Source organism: Salmo salar, chromosome 04, assembly GCF_965601325.2.
Source record: "Salmo salar chromosome 04, fSalSal1, whole genome shotgun sequence".
In the NCBI taxonomy this organism is placed as follows: Eukaryota; Metazoa; Chordata; class Actinopteri; order Salmoniformes; family Salmonidae; genus Salmo; species Salmo salar.
In genome coordinates this window covers 77570011-77593673 of record NC_138294.1, presented here as the reverse complement: position 1 = coordinate 77593673, position 23663 = coordinate 77570011, and the positions used below count along the sequence as shown (strand labels likewise).

The 23663-nt window shown below is 41.0% G+C and overlaps 1 protein-coding gene across 1 annotated transcript; it reads right to left on the bottom strand.

Moving 5' to 3' along the window:
• Positions 1–1600: 1600 nt before the first annotated feature.
• Positions 1601–23003, bottom strand: rexo2 (RNA exonuclease 2). The gene is made up of 7 exons (XM_014197818.3): positions 22641–23003; positions 21823–21906; positions 21542–21619; positions 17258–17369; positions 15289–15397; positions 14014–14067; positions 1601–2219 (listed from the first exon to the last, which is right to left on the bottom strand). The coding sequence occupies exons 1-7, from the start codon at positions 22944–22946 to the stop codon at positions 2093–2095; spliced, it is 870 nt and encodes a 289-aa protein (XP_014053293.1). The 5' UTR covers positions 22947–23003; the 3' UTR covers positions 1601–2092.
• Between the last annotated feature and the right edge of the window lie 660 nt (positions 23004–23663).

The window sequence follows — 23663 nt, the reverse complement described above, 5'->3', positions numbered from 1 at the left end:
CGAACCAGCAACCCTTTGGTTACTGGCCCAATGCTCTTAACCGCTAGCCTACCTGCCGCACTGTACACAGCATTTATTACTTGTGTTATTTGTTCTATATTTCTTTTTCTACATTGCTGGGAAGAGCCAGTAAGTAGGGATTTCACTGTTACTATGCTACACCGATTGTTTAAGAAGCATGTGACAAATCACATTAGATTTCTGTAGTTTTAGTAAGTGGTAGGCTAGACAGATTTGGGTCATGGCCCGTGTTTTAAAAAACTATTTTCACAAGGTCTTACAGTGGATTAAAAAAAAAAAGAAAAACAAGGCGTGATTTCACTTGCTCTGTCTAGATACTCCACCGCTCCCCCAGAGTTGACCTGTCGCAGAGGTCAAGCAGGGGGTGTAAAAAAAAGCTTGGAGTTGTCCACCTGGCTGGCAGTCCCAGAGGAGGGAGGTAAGGTTAGAGGGACACTAAATAAGACAGCAAAACACACACACACAGATCGGCCATTGGGAAATGCATTTGGTTACATTTCATATTCGCACAGAATTTGTTCAAAACAAGTTGTGTTTCAAATATTGCTATGATGATCATACTTTTAATATGCCTACTAACAGTTCCTGAATAATTATCTAGCCCAAAGAGGAAGCAGCTGGATGTTAAGAGTTGGTTGGTGTGTAACCTACGGTGTAGCTTAAGAGGTGTCACGTCGCTGTACAGAGTGCTGTAAGTCTTGCCTTAAAGCAGAGTTATCTTAATCCTAATAAAGTATTGTTATCGTAATCCTAATAAAAGCCCTTTGAGACACATGCAGAAAATAACACGGTGGAGATTGGGAGTTGACAATCATATGCCATCACTCTGATCCTCTGCACAACTGCGTTACTGGCCAAGGTCTTTCGCTCGATGATACAGTTTTTACTGAAGTCTTGACATTTTTTATGTGTTGTTTTTCATAAAGTAAAGAGCATGGAAACCCTGTCTCAAGTAGTATTTTACAAACACACCCACCCACCATTCAACAATTGCAAGCTAAAATGCACGAAGATCAAATGACCTTTGAAAACCTTCAGATACGAAAAGTAGTAGACAACACTTTGCTCTTCAATTGAACCGAGATGACCTGGCTAAAACAAGGGTTACGCTCAGATAGAAATACATTGTGTAAAGAATGAGCGGCTCTGCTCTGACAAGTAAGGAATCGGTTCAACTCTATTCATGGCATTTATATCTGCAATGTTATACGTTGCACCCTTCTAAACAAGACCTCGTTGTCACCTCAGGGGCATAGGTTAACCATCAGTTGTGTGTTTTGTGGTCAGTCTAAGCAGTTTTTCCAGTCACCAGGGTGACATTTCCCCTAGGTTCAGATCTTGGATTAGCTTCCCTTGCCCAATTCTAAACTTACACAACCCAAGATCAGTGTCTAGAGGAAACGTCACCCTACACCAACTGGCATAGTCAGACGGTGACTGAGTGGATAGACAGCACACACTACTGTCTATTTTGGTATCTGATTTCTTAATATTGGTATCCCTTATACAAGCATAAACTGCCATCTAGTGTTAGAATCAGTACATTAAATTTAGACATGCCAGGAATTTGCACAAGATGTTTCAAAGAAAATTGAGTTTATTGTTTCTGGTATAATCTGATAAAATATGAAAATTATGAATCAATCCCAGATAATATTGGCAACAGAACTAACTGAAAGGACACATTTTAGACTGACAAAATAACAATGGCTAAAATCCCCTAAAAAGCCAAAACAAGTGCAAAGCAGCTTTTTTCCAAACAAGTAAATGTCCACGTTGAAACTGGAAACCAAGATGCTTTTGTAGCCGAATGCAAATACTGATTGAGGGGGAAAAAAAAGGTGTGAATCAGAAAACTGATCACAGTTTTCTTGGCAGACTGGAGATTAAAGTTCAAATTCAGCTGTGCAAATTGTATTTATTTTCCGATTCTAAAACCTTAGTTGCGCACAAATGGCACCCTATGCCCCATGTAGTGCACTACTTTTGACAAGGAATTAGGGTGCCATTTGAGACACAAACAATACCTCTTACTCCAACTCTTAACCTCAACACCCACCTTGGAACCCCCTCAAACACTTTTGTTGCTGTCACAATTTTGCAATATCTTGCGCTTCTTTTCCTCTGTTTGCGATTTGAAAACGTGTGCTCTGTAGAAGTGCAGTTCCTTGATGCTCTCCTGAATGTCATCCAGTGCTCTAGAAAGGGAAAGTGAAAGACGATTACAAGATGGCACTTTATAACTCATACACAATCTGTATAATCATTTTAAGCTGTTCTATTTTGGGTATATTCTCCATGACTTCTAACTCTACACTGTATGTACACACAGATGTATACATAGAGAATATTCAGTGCCAGTCAAAAGTTGACACCTACACATTCAAGAGTTTTTCATTATTTTTTACTATTTTCTACATTGTAGAATAATAGTGAAGACATCAAAACTATGAAATACACATATGGAATCATGTAGTAACCAAAAGGTGTTAAATGAAATATTTAATTTGTTTGCGATTCTTCCAAGTAGCCACCCTTTGCCTTGATGCTTAGTTAAACAAAAGTGAAATAAAACATTTTAAAAAAGACAGCTTTGTACTCTTGGCATTCTCTCAACCAGCTTCATGAGGTTGTCACCTGGAATGCATTTCAATTAACAGGTGTGCTTTGTTAAAAGTTAATTTGTGGAATTTCTTTCCTTCTTAATGCAATTGAGCCAATCAGTTGTGTTGTGAAATGGTAGGGGTGGTATACAGAAGATAGCCATATTTGGTAAAAGACCAAGTCCATATTATGGCAAGAACAGCTCAAATAAGCAAAAAGAAACAACAGTCCATCATTACTTTAAGACATGAAGGTCAGTCAATATGGGAAAACTTCAAGAACTTTTAAAGTTTCTTCAAGTGCAGTCGCAAAAACCATCAAGTGCTATGATGAAACTGGCTCTCATGAGGACTACCACAGGAAAGGAAGACACAGTCACCTCTGCTGTAGAGGATTTCATTCAAGTTACCAGCCTCAGAAATTGAAGCCAAAATAAATGCATCAGAGTTCAAGTAACAGACATCTCAGCATCAACTGTTGAGAGGAGACTGCGTGAATCAGGCCTTCATGGTCGAATTTCTGCAAAGAAACCACTACTAAAAGGACACCAATAATAAGAAGAGACTTGCATGGGCCAAGAAACACGAGCAATGGACATTAGACTGGTGGAAATCTGTCCTTTGGTCTGAGTCCAAATTTGAGATTTTTGGTTCCAACTGCCGTGTCTTTGTGAGACGCAGAGTAGGTGAATGGATGATCTCCGCATGTGTAGTTCCCACCATGAAGCATGGAGGAAGATGTGTGATGGTGCCTTATTGGTGACATTGTGGGTGATTTATTTAGAATTCAAGGCACACTTAACCAGCATGGCTACCACAACGTTCTGCAGCGATACGCCATCCCATCTGGTTTGCGCTTAGTGGGACAATCATTTGTTTTTCCAACAGGACAATGAAACAACCCACCTCCAGGCTGTGGAAGGGCAATTTGATTAAGGAGAGTGACGAGTGCTGCATCAGATGAACTGTCCTCCACAATCACCCGACCTCAACCCAATTGAGATGGTTTGGGATGAGTTGGACCGCAGAGTAAAGTAAAAGCAGCCAAAAATAATTTCAGGTGAAGCTGGTTGAGAGAATACCAAGGGTGTGCATCAAGCTGTCATCAAGGCAAAGGGTGGCTACTTTGAAGAACCTAAAATATATTTTGATTTGTTTAACACCTTTTCTGGTTATTACATGATTATTTCATAGTTTTGATGTTTTCCCTATTTTTCTACAATGTAGAAAATAGTAAAAATAAAGAACTCAAACGTTTGACTGGTACTGTATCACATCTGGCTGTGATTGGGAGTCCCATAGGACGGAGAACAATTGGCCCCTGCGTTGTCCGAGTTTGGCCGGAGTAGGGCGCCATTGTAAATAAGAATTTATTCTTAACCAACTTGCCTAGTTAAATGAAAGGTAAAAATAAAAGTGTATATGTATATAAATTAAGAGACACTGCAAAATGATCAGTTTCTCTTGTTTTATTATTTATAGGTATGTGTTTGGGTAAAATGAACATTTTTGTTTTATTCTATAAACTACTGACTACTAACCCTAATATTTTTTAACACATACCTAATGTTTTAACTTAGGGTTATTCCACCAAATATTGATTTCTGAACTCTTCCTGACTTTCAATCACAGCTTTCATGCGTCTTGGCATGCTCTCCACCAGTCTTTCACATTGATGTTGGGTGACTTTATGCCACTCCTGGTGCATTTGTTTGATGGCTTGTGACCCATCCATCTTCCTCTTGATCACATTCCAGAGGTTTTCAATGGGGTTCAGGTCTGGAGATTAGGCTGGACATGACAGGGTCTTGATCTGGTGGTCCTCCATCCACACCTTGATTGACCTGGCTGTGTGGCATGGAGCATTGTCCTGCTGGAAAAACCAATCCTCAGAGTTGGGGAACATTGTCAGAGCAGAAGGAAGCAAGTGTTCTTCCAGGACAACCTTGTACGTGGCTTGATTCATGCATCCTTCAAAAACAAATCTGCACGAATCCAGCCTTGCTGAAGCACCCCCAGATCATTACCGATCCTCCACCAAATTTCACAGTGGGTGCGAGACCTGGAGAGGCTACAAGCCAGTGTCTCACACCCAATTACATTTGGTGGAGGATATTTTTATTTGGAATTTGGAAGAAATATTGTCAGTAGTTCATAGAATAAAACACAAATGTTAATTTTACTAAAACACATACCTATAAATTGTAAAACCAGAGAAACTGATAATTTTGCAGTGGTCTCAATTTTTTCCAGAGCTCTGTTTGTGTGTGCGCGCGCATGCATGCACACATATATGCACACACACACACACACACACACACACACACATATATATACACACACACATATATATATATATATATATGTGTGTGCGTATATATAATATCCGACTCACCTATACACCCTGACTCACCGATTGCTGCTCTTTTGACCCTATGATTACTCGGCTACACAGCGGATGCCCCCTGGACTGTTTCAATAACAAGGTAACTCATTTTGTTTACTTGTCGGCCCCAGCCTCGAACTCAGGTCCTGTATGTACCTAACTGACCCGCTCTCCCCATTCTTCGCCATTTACCCGTTGTTGTCTTAGCTCTCCTGATCAACACCTGTGATTGCTTGATGCCTCTCTTGAATGTCAATATGCCTTGTCTACTACGGTCTTGGCTAGTTCTTATTGTTATTTCACTGTAGAGCCCTCAGTCCCACTCAACATGCCTTAGATAGCTCTTTTGTCCCACCCCACACAAATGCGGATACCTGACCTAGCTTAACTGGTACCTCCAGAGACACAACCTCTCTCATCGTCACTCAACGCCAAGGTTTACCTCCACTGAACTAACATCCTACCATAACATTGTCTGTACATTATGCCCTGAATCTATTCTACCACGCCCAGAAATCTGCTCCTTTTATTCTCTGTCCCCAACGCACTAGAAGACCAGTTCTTATAGCCTTTAGCCGTACCCTTATCCTACTCCTCTGGTGATGGCCTGGGTTAACCGCTACCTGTAGCCCCCCAGCTCCATTCCCATTCCCCAGGCGCTATCATTTGTTGACTTCTGTAACCGTAAAAGCCTTGGTTTCATGCATGTTAACATCAGAAGCCGCCTCCCTAAGTTTGTTTTATTCACTGCTTTAGCACACTCTGCCAACCATGATGTCCTAGCCGTGTCTGAATCCTGGCTTAGGAAGGCCACCAAAAATCCAGAACTTTCCATCCACAACTACAACATTTTCCACCAAGATGGAACTGCCAAAGGGGGTGGAGTTGCAATCTACTGCAGAAATAGTGTGCAGAGTTCTGTCATGCTATCCAGGTCTGTGCCCAAACAATTCAAACTTCTACTTTTAAAACTCCACCTTTCCAGAAATAAGTCTCTCACTGTTGCCACTTGTTATAGACCCCCCTCAGCCCCCAGCTGTATAATAAGTCTTGTAACAGCAGTTGTGATGTGTGTGTAGCATGAATGTGTATACAGTTGAAGTCGGAAGTTTACATACACTTAGGTTGGAGTCATTAAACCTCGCTTTTCAACCACTCCACACATTTCTTGTTAACAAACTATAGTTTTGGCAAGTCGGTTAGGACATCTACTTTGTGCATGACACAAGTCATTTTAACAACAATTGTTAACAGAGATTATTTCACTGTATCACAATTCCAGTGGGTCAGAAGTTTACATACACTAAGTTGACTGTGCCTTTTAAGAGCTTGGAAAATTCCAGAAAATGATGTAATGGCTTTAGAAGCTTCTGATTGGCTAATTGACATCATGGGTCAATTGGAGGTGTATCTGTTGATGTATTTCAAGGCCTACTTTCAAACTCAGTGCCTCTTTGCTTGACATCATTGGAAAATTTAAAAATCAGCCAAGACCTCAGAAAGAAAATTGTAGACCTCCACAAGTCTGGTTCACCCTTGGGAGCAATTTCCAAAAGCCTGAAGGTACCACGTTCATCTGTACAAACAATAGTACGCAAGTATAAACACAGTGGGACCACGCAGCAGTCATAATGCTCAGGAAGAAGACACGTTCTGTCTCCTAGAGATGAACTACTTTGGTGCGAAAAGTGCAAATCAATCCCAGAACAGCAAAGGACCTTATCAAGATGCTGGAAGAAACAGGTACAAAAGTATCTATATCCACAGTAAAATGAGTACTATATCGACATAACCTGAAAGGCCGCTCAGCAAGGAAGAAGCCACTGCTCCAAAACCGCCATAAAAAAAGCCAGACTACGGTTTGCAATTGCACATGGGGGGGAAAAAGATCTTACTTTTGGAGAAATGTCCTCGTCTGACAAAACAAAAATAGAACTGTTTGGCAATAATGATCATTGTTATGTTTGGAGGAAAAAGGAGGAGGCTTGCAAACCAAAGAACACCATCCCAACCGTGAAGCACGGCGGTGGCAGCATCATGTTGTGGGGGTGCTTTGCTGCAGGAGAGACTGGTGCACTTCAAAAGAGATGGCACCATGAGGAGAGAAAATGATGTGGATACATTGAAGCAACATCTCAAGACATCAGTCAGGAAGGTAAAGCTTGGTCGCAAATGAGTCTTCCAAATGGACAATGACCCCAAGCATACTTCCAAAGTTGTGGCAAAATGGCTGAAGGGCAACAAGGTCAAGGTATTGGAGTGGCCATCACAGAGCCCTGACCTCAATCCTATAGAAAAATTGTGGGCAGAACTGAAAAAGCGTGTGCGAGCAAAGAGGCCTACAAACCTGACACAGTTACACCAGCTCTGTCAGGAGGAATGGACCAAAACTCACCTAACTTATTGTGGGAAGCTCGTGGAAGGCTACCTGAAACATTTCACCCAAGTTAAACAGTGTAAAGGCAATGCTGCCAAATACAAATTGAGTGCATGTAAACTTCTGACCCACTGGGAATGTGGTGAAAGAAATGAACGCTGAAATAAATCATTCTCTACACTATTATTCTGACATTTCGCATGATTAAAATAAAGTGGTGATCCTAACTGACCTAAGACAGTGAATTTTTACTAGGATTAAAATGTCAGGAATTGTGGAAAACTGAGTTTAAATGTATTTGGCTATGGTGTATGTTAACTTCCGACTTCAACTGTATATATATCCTACCCCGACTTTCTAAAGTCTGCGAAAGCCAAGATAAACAGATCACTGACCGTTTCGAATCCCACTGTACCTTCTCCGCTATGCAATCTCGTCATGGGTGCACCTCAGCCACGCTGAAGGTCCTAAACGGTATCTTAACCTCTCTGGGCTAGGTGGGACGCTTGCGTCACACCTACTCAACAGCCAGTGTAATCCCGTGGCGCGATATTCAAATACCTCAAAAATGCAAAAACTTCAATTTTTCAAACATATGACTATTTTACACCATTTTAAAGACAAGACTCTCGTTAATCTAACCACACTGTCCGATTTCAAAAAGGCTTTACAACGAAAGCAAAACATTAGATTATGTCAGCAGAGTACCCAACCAGAAAAAAATCTGACACCCATTTTTCAAGCTAGCATATAATGTCACATAAACTCAAACCACAGCTAAATGCAGCACTAACCTTTGATGATCTTCATCAGATGACAACCCTAGGACATTATGTTATACAATACATGCATGTTTTGTTCAATCAAGTTCATATTTATATCAAAAACCAGCTTTTTACATTAGCATGTGACTAGCATTCCGACCGAACACTGCCGGTGAATTTACTAAATTACTCACGATAAACGTTCACAAAAAACATAAATTATTTTAAGAATTATAGATACAGAACTCCTCTATGCACTCGATATGTCCGATTTTAAAATAGCTTTCGGTGAAAGCACATTTTGCAATATTCTAAGTAGATAGCCCGGCATCACAGGGCTAGCTATTTAGACACCCAGCAAGTTTAGCACTCACCAAAGTCAGATTTACTATAAGAAAAATGTTATTACCTTTGCTGTTCTTTGTCAGAATGCACTCCCAGGACATCTACTTCAATAAGAAATGTTGGTTTGGTCCCAAATAATCCATTGTTATATCCAAATAGCGGCGTTTTGTTCGTGCGTTCAAGACACTATCCGAAAGGGTAAATAAGGGTGACGAGCATGGCGCATTTCGCGACAAAGAAATGTGTAAATATTTCATTACCGTACTTCGAAGCATGTCAACCGCTGTTTAAAATAAATTTTTATGCCATTTTTCTCATAAAAAAGTGATAATATTCCGACCGGGAAAGCGTGTATACGTACAAAGAGAGAGAAAATAAAAACATCTCGTGCCCTCGTGAGTCTCAGAGTACTCTGACCAGCCACTATCCAAACGCGATAATGTGTTTCAGCCTGGGGGTGCCTCGATATCATTCAGCTTTTTCCCGGGCTCTGAGAGCCTATGGGAGCCGTAGGAAGTGTCACGTTACAGCAGAGATCCTCAGTCATCAATAAAAAGAGCCAAGATGAACAACAACTTGTCAGACAGGCCACTTCCTGTTCAGAATCTTCTCAGGTTTTTGCCTGCCATATGAGTTCTGTTATACTCACAGACACCATTCAAACAGTTTTAGAAACTTTAGGGTGTTTTCTATCCAAAGCCAATAATTATATGCATATTCTAGTTACTGGGCAGGAGTAGTAACCAGATTAAATCGGGTACGTTTTTTATCCGGCCGTGTCAATACTGCCCCCTAGCCCTAACAGGTTAACTGCCATCGATAAAAGACAGTACTGTGCAGCCGTCTTCATTGACATGGCCAAGGCTTTCGACTCTGTCAACCACCACATTCTTATCGGCAAACTCAGCTGCCTTGGTTTCTCAAATGACTGCCTCGGCTGGTTCACCAACTACTTCTCAGACAGAGTTCAGTGTGTCAAATCGGAGGGCCTGTTGTCCGGATCTCTGGCAGTCTCTGGGGGTGCCACAGGGTTCAATTCTTGGGCTGACTCTTTTCTCTGTATGATGTCGTTCTTGCTGCTGGTGATTCTCTGATCCACCCCTACGCAGACGACACCATTCTGTATACTTCTGGCCCTTCTTTGGACACTGTGTTAACGAACCTCCAGATGAGCTTCAATGCCAAACACTCCTTCCGTGGCCTCCGACTGCTCTTAAATGCAAGTAAAACTAAATGCATGCTCTTCAACCGATCACTGCCCACACCTGCCCGCCCGTCTAGCATCACTACTCTGGACGGTTCTGACTTAGAATATGTGGACAACTACAAATACCTAGGTGTCGGGTTAGACTAAACTCTCCTTCCAGACTCACATTAACCTGTTGGGGGTAGGGGGCAGTATTTACACGGCCGGATAAAAAACGTACCGATTTAATCTGGTTACTACTCCTGCCCAGTAACTAGAATATGCATATAATTATTGGCTTTGGATAGAACACACCCTAAAGTTTCTAAAACTGTTTGAATGGTGTCTGTGAGTATAACAGAACTCATATGGCAGGCAAAAACCTGAGAAGATTCTGTATAGGAAGTGCCCTCTCTGACCATTCCTTGAGCTTCTTGACTCTTTATTGAAGACTGAGGATCTTTGCTGTAACGTGACACTTCCTACGGCTCCCATAGGCTCTCAGAAGGCGGGAAAAAGCTGAATGATGTAATTCCAGCCACTGGCTGAAACACATTAGCGCTTTTGGCAAGTGCTCTATCAGAGGACAATGGGCTGAGGCGCGTGCACGAGTCGACCCCATGTTTTTATTTTCTTTCGTCTTTGAACCTAAACACAGATTCCCGGTCGTAATATTATCGCTTTTTTACGAGAAAAATGGCATAAAAATTGATTTTAAACAGCGTTTGACATGCTTCGAAGTACGGTAATGGAATATTTAGAATTTTTTTGTCACGAAATGCGTCGTGCGCGTCACCCTTCTTTACCATTCGGATAGTGTCTTGAACGCACGAACAAAACAGAGGATATTTGAACATAACTATGGATTATTTTGAACCAAACCAACATTTGTTATTGAAGTAGAAGTCCTGGGAGTGCATTCTGACGAAGACAGCAAAAGTAATAACATTTTTCTTATAGTAAATCTGATTTTGGTGAGTGCTAAACTTGGTGGGTGTCTAAATAGCTAGCCCTGTGATGCCGGGCTATCTACTGAGAATATTGCAAAATGTGCTTTCACCGAAAAGCTATTTTAAAATCGGACATAGCGAGTGCATAGAGGAGTTCTGTATCTATAATTCTTAAAATAATTATGTTTTTTGTGAACGTTTATCGTGAGTAATTTAGTAAATTCCCCGGAAGTTTGCGGGGGGTATGCTAGTTCTGAACGTCACATGCTAATGTAAAAAGCTGGTTTTTGATATACATATGAACTTGATTGAACAAAACATGCATGTATTGTATAACATAATGTCCTAGGGTTGTCATCTGATGAAGATCAAAGGTTAGTGCTGCATTTAGCTGTGGTTTGGGTTTATGTGACATTATATGCTAGCTTGATAAATGGGTGTCTGATTATTTCTGGCTGGGTACTCTGCTGACATAATCTAATGTTTTGCTTTCGTTGTAAAGCCTTTTTGAAATCGGACAGTGTGGTTAGATTAACGAGAGTCTTGTCTTTAAAATGGTGTAAAATAGTAATGTTTGAGAAATTGAAGTAATAGCATTTCTAAGGTATTTGAATAACGCGCCACGGGATTCTACTGGCTGTTGAGTAGGTGGGACGATTTCATCCCACCTTCCCTAGAGAGATTAAGCATCTCCAATCCAAAATTAAATCTAGAATCCGCTTCCTATTTCGCAACAAAGCATCCTTCACTCATGCTGCCAAACATACCCTCGTAAAACTGACCATCCTACCGATACTTGACTTTGGTGATGTCATCTACAAAACAGCCTCCAACACTCAACTCAGTAAATTGGATGCCGTCTATCACAGTGCCATCTGTTTTGTCCACAAAGCCCCATATACTACCCACCACTGCGACCTGTATGCTCTCGTTGGCTGTCTTCATATTCATCACCAAACCCACTGGCTTCAGGTCATCTATAAGTCTTTGCTAGGTAAAGTCCCGCCTTATCTCAGCTCACTGGTCACCATAGCAGCACCCACACGTAGCAAGCCCTCCAGCAGGTATATTTCACTGGTCATCCCCAAAGCCAACCCTTCTTTTGGCCGCCTTTCCTTCCAGTTCTCTGCTGCCAATGACTAGAACGAATTGCAAAAAAAAAACAACATATATATAAAAAAATAAAAATAATAATAAAAAAAAATAAAAAATCACTGAAGCTGGAGACTCATATCTCCCTCACTAACTTTAAGCATCAGCTGTCAGAGCAGCTTACCCATCATTGCACCTGTCCACAGCCCATCCGTAAATAGCCCACCCAACTACCTCATCCCCATATTATTATTATTTTTGCTCCTTTGCACCCCAGTATCTCTACTTGCACATCTATCACTCGTGTTAATTGCTAAATTGTAATTATTTCGCCACTATGGCCTATTTATTGCCTTACCTCCCTAATCTTAGTACATTTGCACACACTGTACATAGATCTTTCTATTGTGTTATTGACTGTGTTTGGTTATCCCATGTGTAACTATTTTGTTTGTGTTGCACTGCTGTGCTTTATCTTGGCCAGGTCACAGGTCATCCTGGCCTTCCTGGTTAAATAAAAATAAATAAACACACATTTAAAAGTTTTGGGTCACTTTGAAGTGTCCATGTTTTGAAAGAAAAGTTTTTTTTAAAAGTGTCCATTAGAATATAATTATCAGAAATAAAGTGTCGACATTGTTAATTTTGTAACAAACTATTGTTGCTGGAAACAGCTGATTTTGTATGGAATATCTACATTGGTGTAGAGGCCCATTATCAGCAACCATCACTCCTGTGTTCCAATGGCACGTTGTGATAGCTAATCCAAGTTTATCATTTTAAAAGGCTAATTGATCATTAGAAAACCCTTTTGCAATTATGTTAGCTCAGCTGAAAACAGTTGTGCTGATTTAAGAGGCAATTTTCTTTTTTATAATAATAATTTTCAAAAAAAAGGCCTTTAGACTAGTTGAGTATCTGGAGCATCAGCATTTGTGGGTTCGATTACAGGCTCAAAACAGCCAGAAACAAATAACTTTCTTCTGAAACTCGTCAGTCTATTCTTGGTCTGAGAAATGAAGGCTATTCCCCATGCGTGAAATTGCCAAGAAACTGAAGATCTCGTACAACGCTGTGCTGTGTACTTCTCCCTTCACAGAACAGAGCAAACTGGCTCTAACCAGAATAGAAAGAGTGAGAGGCCCAGGTGCACAACTGAGCAAGAGGACAAGTACATTAGAGTGTCTAGTTTGAGAAACAGACGCCTCAAGTCTGTTCCTCAAGGATGGATCAACGACATTGTAGTTACTCTACACTCGTAACCTAAATGACAGCACCCGCAAAACACCAGTCTCAACGTCAACAGTGAAGAGGCAACTCCGGGATGCTGGCCTTCGAGGCAGAGTTCCTCTGTCCAGTGTCTGTGTTCTTTTGCCCATCTTAATCTTTTCTTTGTATTGGCCAGTCTGAGATATGGCTTTTTCTTTGAAACTCTGCCTAGAACGCCAGCATCCCGGAGTCGCCTCTTCACTGTTGACGCTGGTGTTTTGCAGGTACTGTCATTTAGGTTACTAGTGTGGAGTAACTACAATGTTATTGATCCATCCGCAGTTTCTTATCACAGGCATTAGTCCGTAACGGTCTTAAAATCACAATTAGCCTCATGGTGATCAAGCCTCAATTTCCTTCCTCTCCATTAGGAAGGATGCCTGTATCTTTGTAGTGACTGGGTGTATTGATACACTATCCAAAGTGTAATAACTTCACCATTCAACTTGTTAAGCAAATGTTTACTCCTGAACTTATTTAGTCCTGCCATAACAAAGGGGTTCAATACTTATTGACTCAAGACATTTCAGCTTTTCATTTTTAATAAATAAAAAAGTCTAAAAGCATAATTCCTCTGACATTATGAGGTAGTGTGTGTAGGCAGTGACAACACATCTCAATGTCATCCATTTTCAATTCAGGCTATAAGACAACATGTGAAAAAAGTCCAGGGGTGTGAATACTTTCCTGAAGGCACTGTATTTAAGGGCATTTTATAAATGTATTGACAGTTCTGAAAAAAAAGAGCGGGATACAGGCAGGTGGGAAAAACAATGGAAAGGGTGGGCATGGGTATTGAACCCCAGTCTCCATTTGGGAGATTCATACATGTGAGGGGAGTGTTACTACACAACAGTAACACTTCTATGCATCAATATCTACTTGATCCAATGCTCTTACTGGACTGTTCACTTTATGTATAACATGGCACAGCCCATAGACATCTGTCAAAGGCCAGACATTTCTAACATGACCATGGTACTTTGAGCTTGACTCTTAAAACACTTCTGTCAGACTTGCCTGTGAGATGCTTTCTTCTGTGGTGCGAGCTTGTATTCTTCTGGAAACCACCGTCTTGAGTAGCGGGACACATACACAAATTAAACTCTGCTCCTTCTCAGAAATGACATCACATAGCAGCAATATTTGTCTGTTTGAAGACACTGTTGTTTCATATATTTATGAAGTAAGGCATTGAACAGGTCATTGCCTTTAGAAAGCTAAATGTAACCTCGTTCAAGCAAGTTGCTAAGCAGAAGAGAATCTGCTAAATTAACAAAATGCATGAAAGTGCATGAATACCACAGTTCACACCAAGGCACTTGAAAATTGATAAATAGCCTTTAAAGGAGTAGTTCACTATTTTACAACTTGATGTTAGATGGTTTCTCACCCTGAAAGTAGTCTATGGGCCGGGAGAAACTGTAGTCCATGGTTCAGTTCTCTTTAAACAGCCATTACAAACTTCAGCTAACTTTAGCCACTGCTAGCTAACTTAAGTCTACTCCACATATGTTTATGTTACTTAAAAAAGGTGATTTAAAAAAAATCGAACAAAAACAAACATGCTCACAGGCCATCACTTCCATATATTTTTTAGCTAGTGGCTAAAGTTAACTTAAGTTTGTAATGGCTGTTAAAAGAAAACTGAACCATGGACGATAGTTTCTCCAGGCCCATAGACTACTTTCAGGGTGAGGAACCTAACATCAAGTTGTAAAAATAATGAACAACTCCTTTAAGTGTGCTAAAATAGGCTAAGAAAGCTCCACACAGTACTTTGTGGGTCTGTAATTCCCTGTTCCAACTAATCCTAACTGACAGATACCATTACACCTGGACGTGATACAGCATTTGGTTAAAAATTGCATTTCAAAAGCGTGGGAAAATGCACTTCGTAGGAGGGTGAGAGTTCTCAGCTGTCCGATTAGGGCTAGAGGGTTGGCCAGTTAGTTGCATCACTTCGGCTAGACAGCGTCACACACACAATAAAAATAATAATATACAGTATATGTCATTTAGCAGAATCTCTTATCCATAGCAACTTAGTCATGCATACATATACTTTATGCATGAGTGGCCCCAGCGGGAATCGAAGCCACAGCCTTTGGGTTGGAAGTGCCATGCTCTACCGACAGCCACACACACCTGCAACTGCCCTGCGCCTGTTCTCTATCCATCTGAGTTGACTGAGCCAGAGACACATTGGACTGACCACTCTCTCTGAGGACATACTGACTGACTTGGGTAAACAGGTGAAGTACCTATGCCTTAGCGACACACACACACACACACCTGCAAAGCTCCTTGATCGTGCTCACGTCGATGATCCTGTAGTGGAGGTGGTGCATGAACTGGGGCATGTACTTGTCCAGGAACTTCTTGTCAGCGTGCACAGAGTTCCCTGTTGGGAAAAAGAAAGCACCAGTCATTCAGTTTTGGATGTGTCGAAAGTGCTACGATGCTTCCTCAGCAAGAAAAATATATATTTTCCACTCAGTGGCATAGGAGGACCTTTGCATGGCAAAGGATAAGTGAAATTTTGCAAATTGACAAAATAAATGGTAACAGTGTTAACCTGTTGGGGATAGGGGGCAGTATTTGCACGGCCGGATAAAAAAACGTACCCGATTTAATCTGGTTACTACTCCTGCCCAGTAACTAGAATATTCATATAATTGTTTGATTTGGATAGAAAACACCCTAAAGTTTCTAAAACTGTTTGAATGGTGTCTGTGAGTATAACAGAACTCATTTGGCAGGCCAAAACCTGAGAAGATTCCAAACAGGAAGCGCTCTCTCTGACTATTTCTTGGCCTTCTTGATCATCTCTATCCAAAACGGGGGATCTCTGGCATAACGTGACATTTTCTAACGCTCCCATAGGCTCTCAGAAGGCGCCAGAACGTTGAATGGTGACTTTGCAGGCCATGGCTGAAAAACAGTAGCGCATTTGGATAGTGGTCGATCTGAGAACAATGAGACCTGGGCGCGTGCACGAGCCGACACCATGTTTTTATTTTTTCATCTTTGAACGAAAACACGCTTTCCCGGTCGGAATATTACCGCTTTTTTACGAGAAAAATGGCATAAAAATTGATTTTAAACAGCGGTTGACATGCTTCGAAGTACGGTAATGGAATATTTAGAATTTTTTTGTCACGAAATGCGTCGTGCTCGTCACCCTTATTTACCCTTTCGGATAGTGTCTTGAACGCACGAACAAAACGCCGCTATTTGGATATAACAATGGATTATTTGGGACCAAACCAACATTTGTTATTGAAGTAGAAGTCCTGGGAGTGCATTCTGACGAAGAACACCAAAGGTAATAACATTTTTCTTATAGTAAATCTGACTTTGTTGAGTGCTAAACTTGCTGGGTGTCTAAATAGCTAGCCCTGTGATGCCGGGCTATCTACTGAGAATATTGCAAAATGTGCTTTCACCGAAAAGCTATTTTAAAATCGGACATAGCGAGTGCATAGAGGAGTTCTGTATCTATAATTCTTAAAATAATTAATGTTTTTTGTGAACGTTTATCGTGAGTAATTTAGTAAATTCACCGGAAGTGTTCGGTGGGAATGCTAGTCACATGCTAATGTAAAAAGCTGTTTTTTGATATAAATATGAACTTGATTGAACAAAACATGCATGTATTGTATAACATAATGTCCTAGGGTTGTCATCTGATGAAGATCAAAGGTTAGTGCTGCATTTAGCTGTGGTTTGGGTTTATGTGACATTATATGCTAGCTTGATAAATGGGTGTCTGATTATTTCTGGCTGGGTACTCTGCTGACATAATCTAATGTTTTGCTTTCGTTGTAAAGCCTTTTTGAAATCGGACAGTGTGGTTAGATTAACGAGAGTCTTGTCTTTAAAATGGTGTAAAATAGTCATATGTTTGAGAAATTGAAGTAATAGCATTTCTAAGGTATTTGAATATCGCGCCACGGGATTCCACTGGCCCAGAGAGGTTTAAAACATTCTAAACAAGGTGGTACCAAAAACAACTAGCCTTGTCCTAGAACTGTTCGTGCTGCTGCCAACTGCATTGCTTATTGTCAAGTCAAACATGTTTGGCATGACAACGAGTGGCAAGGAGTTGGCATGATAGCCCAAACAGATCTGGCACCCAGGGAAACTCCCCGTTTCCCCCTGTTTTCAGAGTGTTTTCTACTGAATACTACGCAGGTGTGACAGTGTTTTAATGACGGTATTCTCTACATTTATAGTCCAGTGAAGAAAGAAGGCAACTCACCTGCAAGGGGACAGTGGCCCGGTGGGGTGTGCTGTCTGATGAAAGAGAGGAACTCGTACTCAGCCTGCTGCAGCGAGATCTTACTGTCCCTCACTGCCTGTGTCAACCCAGACTGGGAAACAGCATGCACAGGGGTAAGTATACACTATTAAAATCAACAAAAAAAAAAAAATCTGAATCCGAAAAAATGGAATAGGCATTGCGGTGCTCATGTGAATTTGCTTTATTTTTCAGCTTCAGACCAATGCCTATTCTCATTTTTTTTTTCATGGTTTTTACACCGGAAGGTGATTAAGCAACATTACTCTAGAACATTATAAAATAGCTTAACACATGCTCTCCTTGTGAACCCTACAAAGTTGTGCATTTTATTTATTGATAAGATCCCAGCTGATAATCCTACTGATCATTGCTCAAAGCAAATTGAGAGAGCAAGGAAACAAAGACTGAATATTTACTAGGCAATTTAATACACAATGTAGCTGGCTAGATGACAGCGTGAAATATGGATGAGCTGTTCTCAATGGAAGGGTTCTGAAATATTCTCTTCCATGAGAGTCAGAGCTGAGCCGTATCCACAAAGCATCTAAGAGTAGACAATTGGTCATAAGTGCTGAGCATAGTGACAACATAATCTAGACCAGGGCTTAAAATTAACACCTGCGGGTAGATTGACATTGGTAGGTAAAATGTTAATTTCACCAGCCACGTCGGAGGGTGTCAGGGCTCCACATGCATTTCAGAATAAAAAGAGTCAAGTATGATCAAATGTATAGTAAAATAAATGCTGCAGTAGCTGTTCTCAAAGTATTTCTGCCGTTTTGTTTCATAGCTGGTAAATTAATCGCACAAAGTCAAATAACTACGAATCCTGTAGCCTATTCCAACTCGCGCTGCAACACTGCCTGGCTGGGGGCTGTGCGCACGTGAAGAGCGGAGTGAAATAATCATTTTTAGAAGCGCTGCGCACAGGCATGAAATTGGTTTAATTTACTTGAAACGAAAGTCTGAGACTCTGTCCTTGTGTTTCTTGGCGATTTACATTGTTTTGTTCACAAGCTAGGTTGTTTTTCTATGTTTGAGTATCAACTATTAGGGAAAAGACGACAACGCTTCTACTAGTCAGACTCAATCACATTGGAGTCGGGTTTGTGCCAGTCACATTATCACGGTAACCTCCCACCCCGTTTTGTTAGAGGCAAAAAAAATATTTTGGCTTGTAAAAAAATCTGAGTGGCTATTTGGAAGGGCACACACACCTGTCTATATAAGGTCCCAAAGTTGACAGCGCATGTCAGAGCAAAAACCAAGCCATGATGTTGAAGGAATTGTCCGTGGAGCTCCGAGACAGGATTGTGTCGAGGACAGATCTGGGGAAGGGTAAAAAAAAAATCTGCAGCATTGAAGGCCCACAAGAACACAGTGGCCTCCATCATTCTTAAATGGAAGAAGTTTGGAACCACCAAGGCACTTCCTAGCTGGCCGCCCAGCCAAACTGAGCAATCGGGGGAGAAAGACATTGGTCCGGGAGCTGACCAAGAACCCGATAGTCAATCTGACAGAGCAACAGAGTTCCTCTGTGGAGATGGGAGAAACTTCCAGAAGGACAACAATCTTTGCAGCACTCCACTAAATCAAGCATTTATGGTAGAGTGGCCAGACGGAAGCCACTCCTCAGTAAAAAAGGCACATGACAGCCCGCTTGGAGTTTGCCAAATGGCATCTAAAGTCTCTCAGACCATGAGAAACAAGATTCTCTGGTCTGATGAAACCAAGATTGAACTCTTTGGTCTGAATGACAAGCATCACTTCTGGAGGAATCATGGCACCACCCCTACGGTGAAGCATGGTGGTGGCAGTATCATGCTGTGGGGATGTTTTTCAGCGGTAGGTACTGGGAGACTAGTCAGGATCGAGGGAAAGATGAATGAAGCAAAGTACAGGGAGATCCTTGATGAAAACCTGCTCCAGAGCACTTGGGACCTCAGACTGGGATGACGGTTCACCTTCCAACAGGACAACAACCCGAAGCACACAGCCAAGACAACACAGGAGTGGCTTCGGGACATGTCTGAATGTGCTTGAGTGGCCCAGCCAGAGGCCGTACTCGAACATCTGTGGAGAAAAGTCAAGGGGTCTGAATTCTTTCCGAATGCACTGTATATACGCATTCGGAATGTATTCACACCCCTTGACTTTTTCAAATTGATTAAATGTTTTACTCATCTACACACAATACAGGTATTGTGGTTGTTGGCACTAAGATAATGTCACTAAGTGTGTCACCGATTGAAGAATTATGGAACATAATTTACAGTTGAAGTCAGAAGTATACATACACCTTAGCCAAATACATTTAAACTCAGTTTTTCACAATTCCTGACATTTATTCCAAGTAAAAATTGCCTGTCTTAGGTCAGTTAGGATCACTACTTTATTTTAAGAATGTGAAGTGTCAGAATAATAGTAGAGAGAATGATTTATTTCAGCTTTTATTTATTTCATTCCATTCCCAGTGGGTAAGAAGTTTACATACACTCAATTAGTATTTGGTAGCATTGCCTTGAAATTATTGAACTTGGGTCAAACGTTTTGGGTATCCTTCCACAAGCTTCCCACAATAAGTTGGGTGAATTTTGACCCATTCCTCCTGACAGAGGTGGTGTAACTGAGTCAGGTTTGTAGGCCTCCTTGCTCGCACATGCTTTTTCAGTTCTGCCCACAAATGTTCTATGGGATTGAGGTCAGGGCTTTATGATGGCCACTCCAATACCTTGACTGTTGTCCTTTAGCCATTTTGCCACAACTTTGGAAGTATGCTTGGAGTCATTGTCCATTTGGAAGACCCATTTGCGACCAAGCTTTAAGTTCTTGATTGATGTGGATATGTTGAAGCAACATCAATACATCATTTTTCATCCTCATGATCCTCATCTATTTTGTGAAGTGCACCAGTCCCTCCTGCAGCAAAGCACACCCACAACATGATGCTGCCACCCCCATGCTTCACGGTTGGGATGGTGTTCTTCGGCTTGCAAGCCTCCCCCTCTTTCCTCCAAACATAAGGATGGTCATCATGGCCAAACAGTTCTATTTCTGTTTCATCAGACCAGAGGACATTTCTCCAAAAAGTAAGATCTTTGTCCCCATGTGCAGTTGCAAACTGTAGTCTGGCTTTTTTATGGCAGTTTTGGAGCAGTGGCTTCTTCCTTGCTGAGCAGCCTTTCAGGGTATGTCGATATAGGACTCGTTTTACTGTGGATATAGATACTTTGTACCTGTTTCCTCCAGCATCTTCACAAGGTCCTTTGCTGTTGTTCTGGGATTGATTTGCACTTTTCGCACCAAAGTAAGTTCATCTCTAGGAGAGAGAACGCATCTCCTTCCTGAGCGGTATGACGGCTGCGTGGTCCCATGGTGTTTATATTTGCGTACTATTGTTTGTACAGACGAACGTGGTACCTTCAGGCGTTTGGAAATTGCTCCCAAGGATGAACCAGACTTGTGGAGGTCTACAATTTTCTTTCTGAGGTCTACAATGATTTTATTTAGATTTTCCCATGATGTCAAGCAAAGAGGCACCGAGTTTGAAGGTAGGCCTTGAAAAACAGCCACATGTACACCTCCAATTGACGTCAATTAGCCTATCAGAAGCTTCCAAAGCCATCACAACATTTTCTGGAATTTTCCAAGCTGTTTATTAAAGGCACAGTCAACTTAGTGTATGTGAACTTCTGACCCACTGGAATTGTGATACAGTGAATTATAAGCGAAATAATCTGTCTGTAAACAATTGTTGGAAAAATTACATGTGTCATGCACAAAGTAGATGTCCTAACCGACTTGCCAAAACTATCGTTTGTTAACAAGAAATTTGTGGAGTGGTTGAAAAACGAGTTAATGACTCAAACATAAGTGTATGTAAACTTCCAACTTCAACTGTATGTACAATATGAATGTATTAACTATTCAGCTTGCTTGGTTTATGTATTGAGTAATTAAACTAATGACTTGAATTAGGAGACTTATTTGTGCTGGTGCAGCATCTTGTTCATTAGGCAAAATGCATCTGACCATTTTAGTCTGTCTGAGACAACTTGCAATGAGGTGGCATAGGCAGTCCCAATTCTCCATCTTTTTCCATTCACTTGCAAACTTTCTAACATTGATTTTTACAGTGGTGTTAATTCCTTCCAGCCAATATTTACACCAATGCCAAAGTTCACATTTCAGGAAAAGGGTAGGGAATCGGGACCTAGACAATGTTCCACACGTTATGCTTACATTGCCATGATGTTCTTTACACCAGTCGTCCATCCCGTCCAGCAGTTCGCTGGTTGTGTTGATTATCAAATTGGGACCCTGTCAAAACAACTTTCATGTCATTCTTCACATAATGTACAGGGGAAGAAAATGCAACCAATTGAATGACAGTCTAGCATCCCAAATGGCACCCTATTCCCTGTGTAGTGCACTACTTTTGTCCAGGACCCTTAAGGCTCTGGTCAAACGTAGACCACTAAGTAGGCAATAGGAATTTGGGTGGCAGCCAGAATGCAAATTACCTCAGATAAAACATTTAATTCTGAATCTGTTATGATGCACGCCATCTCAATGATCTGGTCCTTCTCTATGTCCAGTCCTGTCATCTGAAAAAAATAATGTACATGATAAGAGAAAATGGTGTAGGTCTACTGTAGCTAATATCCATAAAGAAGACATTCCCATTCAAAATGCAATGTTATAGTAAACAACTACATCACCGAAAATGCACCATCATTCTGCTCTGGCCTTTTCCTGCTTTCCATAACATGCAAGAGAATCATGAGGCATTTAGAATGCTAGATACTAACGTTAATCATGACACTTAAAATGGCAGGTATGTTTAGCTAGTTAGATAGTTACAGTACAGCATTTGAATCTCAGCCTTAGAAAACCGTTACATTACACTGACAAAATAATGACTAGGTTGACAGCTCACTGCAGTGGGAGTGATGGATTTGTGGCAAAACGCATGTATAACAGATTTTGTAATTTGCTAGCTAATAAAGACAATAACAAACTATGACGTCTGCGAAAATGATTATCTGAGAGAAGCAGACATTTGATGTGGACTAGCTAAAAAGCTAACACCATGGTGTTAATTATACTAACACTAGCCAACCAGCTATGGATACCTATCAAAAGTTGTTAGCCGCAAAATTACCTCATTTACAGTTGTCACTCTCAGGCCAAGTTCTGTCTGGACAGCTAACTAGTATGTTTTTGTTTAGCTAACTTAGCTATAGCCTACCTAACAGCTAACAGTTGTTAGTTAACTACCAGTAATGGACAAACCCGTTGCAATTGCTAGCTTCAAGCTAGCAAGGCACGTTAACGTTACCTCCAAGTCCACCCACACCATCCTCTGCCTCATTCCAGGGTCTGACCGCGAAGATGACATTTTCTTGCGGTAAGTGGAGATATTATCTACAAAAATATTCAGCCCGGTCCGTTTCGACGCTTGGCCTTTCCTCTGCACAGAACTATAAGCGCAGTTCCGACTTGTGCTTGACTGCAAAAATAAATGTCGACTGGGTGAAAACCTTTGACTGCTGCTTGGGCGAAGAGTAGGAAAATTCGCAAACTTGCAAAGAAGTTTCGAGCTGAAAGACCACGCTGATGCTCGAGTGCACAAGAACGCCGGCATCCTGGATCAACTTCCGATCTAAACTGTCGTAAAACCGTTGCGTCAGCAATATCTCAAGCGTGCATGGAATGTGTTGCCTAGCATGCATACTTCTTAGATGTAGAAAGTATTTTCATGTCCAACAACTGCACCGATTTAAATAATCAACTGATCGGGTATTTACAAGGCATGGCATTAACTATTGTTTGTACTGAATGGTTGTATATCGAAGCAATGGCATGGTTTGAGAGAGGTGGGTGCTGCTCGACGTGTTGTGTATGACTTGTAATACACGGCCATCTTATCAGCGTCTTATTGTCCCCAGATTGTGACATGACACCCCCGTTCTCCCACTACCCACCACTCGCATTCAAAACGAAAGAACATGACAATATTGTGCATGAAAAACAAGTAATTACAAGCAATCAATATGCACAAGGGGAAATAGTTTGTAACAAAAGAGGGAACACTGTACATGTGAAATAAATGTATATTGTTGTGTTAGGTATGTTTTTTCCTACACTGAGTTGAATGTGATTTAAGAAAATGATATGAATTGCTCAATATGTATTTTTTTTAGGCACAACAGTACATTTTCTTGCCAAGATGAAAAATACATGATGGTTGCCTTGAGGAAGTGTGTCACCTATTTTGGTCCCTAACATCCAAAAAGGGTTTTCTGAAAATATATTGAGATTTTATAGAATTAAAATATATATCTAAAACCAAGTGCAGTGC